The sequence below is a fragment of the Cynocephalus volans genome, chromosome 8 (assembly GCF_027409185.1).
Source record: "Cynocephalus volans isolate mCynVol1 chromosome 8, mCynVol1.pri, whole genome shotgun sequence".
Taxonomy (NCBI): Eukaryota; Metazoa; Chordata; class Mammalia; order Dermoptera; family Cynocephalidae; genus Cynocephalus; species Cynocephalus volans.
In genome coordinates this window covers 120,395,920-120,401,919 of record NC_084467.1, presented here as the reverse complement: position 1 = coordinate 120,401,919, position 6,000 = coordinate 120,395,920, and the positions used below count along the sequence as shown (strand labels likewise).

General features: G+C 35.9%; 1 protein-coding gene across 1 annotated transcript in view; it reads right to left on the bottom strand.

Moving 5' to 3' along the window:
• Nucleotides 1-335: 335 nt before the first annotated feature.
• DDR2 (discoidin domain receptor tyrosine kinase 2) overlaps nucleotides 336-6,000 on the bottom strand; it is a 136,575-nt gene continuing 130,910 nt past the window's right edge. Inside the window, exons 16-17 of the mRNA XM_063105236.1 lie at nucleotides 4,202-4,351; nucleotides 336-631 (exon numbers count right to left, since the gene is read on the bottom strand). Coding sequence (XP_062961306.1) covers nucleotides 497-631; nucleotides 4,202-4,351 — 285 coding nt within the window. The 3' untranslated portion in view covers nucleotides 336-496. The remainder of the gene's footprint in view (nucleotides 632-4,201; nucleotides 4,352-6,000) is intronic.

Here is a 6,000-nt window from a genome sequence, read left to right as displayed (position 1 = left end):
AATACCAAGTCCTCAGATTCTCCACATCTACCAAGTGTTTACCCTAAGCTTAATCTCATGTCTCCCAAGACATTAGTATTCTTCAAGTTTTTCTTTCTGAAGATGTTGCTTAAAAAGTGACATGGAAAAATATTGTAGAATCTGCACATTTATAAACACAAGCATATTTAACCTTTATAAATTAACTGAATTTTCTAGCCTTTGTTATCCAACACTTTAATATATCAAGTAAGATTTCTTTTACTAGATAATATCTGCCCTAGGCTTTTTTTTTTTTTTTTTTCTGTTTTAGTTCTTTAATGTAAAAAAAAAAAAGTATATTTGGGTCGGGTAGGGAGTGGAGTGGGGGAAGGTAAGGGACAGAGAAAAAGCAAAGCAAACAAGCCTCTGTTTCTCAGGTCCGTTAAATGTCCAGATGGAGTGGCTTAGGCATGGGTGAGTGGTGGGTCTTGTGGGAGGACCTCGGCCGCCGGAATGTTGCCAGGCATTGACGGCATCATTCGTCCCCTTGTTGAAGGAGCAGAAGGTGGATTTCCTGGAACGAGGGACGGTGCTTGGTATCTCTTCTCCAGCAGCTGAGCATCAGCTTATACACAGAGTCAGGGCAAATGGCTGGCTGAGGGAGGTAAGTCTTTGGAAACAAAAATCAACCAAAAAAAAAAAAAGAGAGAGAGAGAGAAGGTGAGGGGGAGAGAGATATTAAGAAGAGGGAGAAAAAGGACGGGTCTTTGCACCATGATTTGATTTGCCTCCTCCCCACTTTCCTGAACTTGACAACTGAAATGGGTGTGGTGTCTATTGTTCCTGCTCATAAGAGTTCTAAATCACATTAGCCCCATTCCTATTTTCTTTGTCTTCTCCAGTTCTCCAGATCAGGTTTCCTAATGGGCCATTCTGCGGTCCTTACCTTCATGAAAAAGATGAAACTGAAGCAAAAAGACGTCAACTCGTCTGTTTATGGCCCACCCACGTTAAGATTCATCTTTTCTGGGTCAATCACAACAGAGGCAAAATGGAAATTAGTAGCCTGAGCTCCTCGACAGGAATAAAATCTTAGCCAGGTGCAGGAACTGGGATGCAAGATGTGTCCATGTAGTTCCTAGCCATAGTGGTCTCTGTGTACCCGCTCCCCTTTATTGGCCCCATCTAAAGGAGATTGGACTTCTGCTTTATAGCATACACCGACATCTGTGCATTTACCTTGTCTATAACCCTGCCCTGAATTCTACCCTAGGGTTCTACTCCCAAATCACCAGTTTCTGGCTATTTTCCATGAGCAAGATGCCATTCTGTTGACTCCCAGGTCATCTTCTGCTGCCTATAATCTATTGCTGTCATCTCCTCACCTATGTTTTTGAATACCCTGGTATATGGACGTATTATTGAATTATACCTAAGTTCCCCATGCTCTTTGAACAATGGAACCATCCATTGCCTTTGCAGAGTCCAACATCTGCAGCTGGTTAGTCATTAACCACTTCCCCCTACCCTGCTTTTTTCCACACCAATGCCAGCCTATATCATGCATCATAGGAGCTGGGCTTTACCCAGAGTCTGCTTATTTCCTCTGCCCATCAACTCTTAATTCACAAGTAAAAAGGCAAATATCTGTGACTTGTATTGGAATATCTAATGATATCTGGCAAGCCTTAGCTCAGTATGTTACAAATGACTATGGTTGTAAAATACCAAGCTTTTAAAATGAAATATTGTCAATATAAATAAGGGTACAGGATAACAGATACTCTCACAATTACTGGTGAACGTAAAACTCTAGGATGTTCACTAGATAAATTTAGAAAAAATATTATATCCACTTTGAGCCAACAGATATCAATAAAATTGAAATAATAAATAACTTGAATGATTAAGGTTTCCCTTTTTAAAATCTTACAAACTTGGCAAATAATTGAAGTTATATTTCATAATAATTCATATTTCATATGTAGAATTTTGTTACCTTTCATAACATTAAACAAAATAAACTTTTTAAACTGTATTTAATTTTTGCTTATTTAATTCCATTTGGACCATAAGCTTTCAAGAAAAGTGCTATCTGGGAATTCTTTTCATCTTGTGAAGATAAATTGAAAGCAAAAATGTCAAATACATTTTTAAATTATTGAAATTATTGCTATAGACTTCCAAGCACTCTCAATTGAAGACAAAGGATTTAAGATTTGCCTAAGCTAAAAAACAAAACAAAACAAAAACAGATTTGTCTAAGCTTTGAATCCTAAGTATAAAATTCCTTTAGAATTTATGCTATTAAAATTTTTTCTCTGTATTATATTTTCTATGTTCAATAAGTTAGCTGTACCATTTGAAATGAATTAGATCACACATGTGTAATCTAAAGACTACAGAATCCATCTAGCAATTGATAATGTTGAGAAATTACTATCCCTGCAATCTAACTTTTAAAATTTGAATACTGAAATTCAGAAAATAAATTTAATAGTAATTAAATTTAAATGTAAAATGTAATAAAATATAAAATTAATAAAGTATGTTTAATAAGTTGATACATTAAATTTAGTGAATTGTTATCAGAAATTTACACTTATGTGAGAAGTTTACTTAGCATATAACGGTATGATTTGGCTATAGCCTTGTTGGGATTTGGCTATAGCCTTGCCTTCAGGCAAATATGTGTCTTTACAACTCACCATTTGGTAATTGGTCAAAAAGTATATTTGCTGCACCACTAGAATCTAGTGAAGGTAGAAATGGTGAACCCCTTTAAAGTGATTATTTAAAAATACATAAGAAAACTAACATCCTAGGAATTATTAAAATTAAAACTTCCATCAAATGATAAAATAGTATTTTCTTGTGAAATTGAGTAACATAACATTGAAATAATTAATATGTAACTTTTTAGTGCTAAGTGAAAAAGCTATACACTATCAAGAATACGTGGACAGACAATGGACTTGAAGTGGGTGGGAGGGCATGCCTTGCTTTTGTTGACTGGTGGTACAATTTTGCCTTGTGTCAAAAAAAAAAAAAAATTTCCCCATAGGATTTCAGTCACTGAATAATAAGTTGAGGGAGACTAAAAGGCTTACAATATTTCTACCTTTGCTTATAATTCTAGAATACACTCAAATAAGGACCATTATGATGATGAAGATTACATTTTCTTATTGAACACACCGCCTTCAATTGGCCATGTGTCTTCCAATGGGTCATTGTGGTGGCTTAGTCCAGGAGGAAAAAACAAACATTTTTCCTTGGTCCACTCATCTCATGCACACATGCTATAGTAAAAAGGCAACTGCCTCATAACCAAGGTAGATAGATAATTTAGCCCTCCTGCTACCAAAACATCAGCAGAGTATCAAGACAAAATTAAATTCCGGGACCCCTCTCTTATTTTCAATCTCAATAGTGTGTTATCTCTTGTCATTCCTATCTTTTGCTTGCTAGGATTTATTTAAGCCACACAGGATGCACTTTTTATTTTCTGCGAGAGCCTTTACCAACTGCTGGAGATGCCATAATTCCAGGGTGTGCTGCAGCCAGGCCACTTTGGGAAGGTGCAATGCTCTAGTTACTAGCGAGCTTTAAATATTAGACCTCACAGGAATGTTAAAAATTGAGCCACCCAAAGAAAGCTTGGGTATCTTGACAGGAACTGGGACTCCTTGTGAGCTTGGAAACCCAGCTTTCCCTGAGTCCTGAGAGACCACCTTAACTAGGCTTAGAGATACCTTCCAGGACTAGCAAGTCCAGGACGCACCTGCTCATTTCTGACATACAAGTCTAGAAACATTGCTAAAAAGTCTAAACTATCATTTCTTATACTAAGGTAGATTTTTAACAAATGCTAATAAGTCCCTCATTCCCCTTTATACTTATATTTTTCAACCAGAAGACAATCACATAGTCTAAATCAAGAAATAGATCAAATATGAGAGATAGGATATCATTTCCCGCTCCCATTGAGTTGGGGAGGAGCCTGACATGACCCTTCAAGCTCTTCAAGATTCAATGAGTTAACACATGGGTAAAGCAGAGGGTGTGGATGCCTGGGGAGACCTTTGTTTCTTCACATCATCAGGGTGGTTAGTGACAAAAGATTATTATCCAGAAAGCCCATCTATAGTTCAGGCCTATTCTGCTAAGTCAGCACTTTCCTTTCTCCTTCCTTCAAGAGTACTCAAGTTCACATCCATCCCTCCCCAACAGTTCTTACCTGCCTCCCTTGGTCTCGGAAGAACTCTCCAGTATTCTCGATAACCTGTTCATCTGATAGCTGGGAATAGGGCTGCTCTTGGCAAAAGGTGAAAGTCTCCCACAGAGTCACCCCAAAGGCCCACACATCACTTGCTGTAGTGAATTTGCCCTATTTCAGTAAGGAAAAGAAGGGAAAATCAGAATAACCTACGCACAACAAGAACAGGTTAGATTTGAATAATCTGAAGTTATCCCCCTTCCCCAACCAAAGGCAAGGAATGCTGAAATTGCCAAGATGTTCATGGAGGATCTAGAAATGACAACATGAAGTCAAGAGACAGTCCATTCCCTCATCCCCAGGATCACAGCTTAGTTCTGTTTCTCTTGGAAATGAGATCCAAGAGCTGAAAGGAACGCAGCCATAAGCTATCTGACTCTCCAACTCTCTGAGTGTTAGAAGGTCAGCCCCATTTGGCTGTAGGGTAGCCTTGGGAAAATGCCCCTGGGAAAGGCATAATTAGAATGGGAAGTCAACTGTTTTCATGTTAGAGAGGGAGGAATCTGTTTTGAGTTACTGGAGTAAGTTTCTGTGTGAATCCAGGTGGCAATCGCAGTCTTGACAGACTTTAACAAGTGACAGCAATGAGATTGGGTGTAATTAGCATGCATTAAATACTTATACATTTTTTCTATTCAATAAAGATAATGACACTGTGATATCCTTATTTTTAGATCAGAAAAATGAGACAGGAGAGGTTTACCAAATTTCCCTGGTAAATAAGAACATTAGTAATGGAAAAATGGGATTTAAGCCAAGGTCTTCTGCATCTCAGTCTAACATATTGTTTTCAGTATGATGCAATACCTTTAGAGAAAGCAATGCTTAATTACCATATTAAAAATGGGTAAAATGTAATGATTCACATATATTGATGAAAAAATCTTTATAAGGACTTATGTAAATTGGTATTTGTCACAGAATCATTCATAATAGCAGAAAATGGGAAAGTACTTAAATACCAAATTATAAAGACATTATTAAACTATAGGATACATTCAATGATTATTATGCAGCCATTAAAATGATGTTTTTAAAAAAAATGTAATGACATGGAAAAGGGCAATGATAAAATGTTAAGTAGAAAATAAAGACAGAATTGTATGGCATAGTATCATCCCAATTATTTAATACAAACTATAAATATTAAATATATATGATGTGTGTGCATAAATGTGTGTATATACATAAATACACAGAAATACATGCATAGAAAAATTATATTCACAGAAAGAAAAAAGTCTCAAAGGAAATACACCAAAACATGAATTGTGGTTATCTTGGTGAGGAAAAGGGAGTAACTATACATTTTTTTCATTTCAAAATTAATTTATGAATCCTCTAAGAATAAGAGCAGAGAACAGTCATACGAACTGTAAATGAACAAAACCAAATTGGCCTCAGGCTTTTTTCTGCAATATTACAGAAGACAAAAGACAAAATGACATGTACACTGCATTGTAGGGGGTAAAAGTTTGTAGTTTAATAATTCTGTAAATCAGCTAAATGGTTGTAAAATCAACAATAAAAGTCTCAGATATGCATGGTCAGAAAACACACCTCCAAGAGAAATATTTGGAAAAAATTAGTCATTCATGGTGCAGAATACCAAAAATTAAATAAAAATTATAAAGCAAAGAACAAACTTAAAATAAAAAGTAAATAGTGACAATTATTTAAATAAAAATGTGGAGATCAGTCTAAATAACTAAGAGAAACATTATGAAATTAATATAAAAAATATTTTGTGTGGATACATT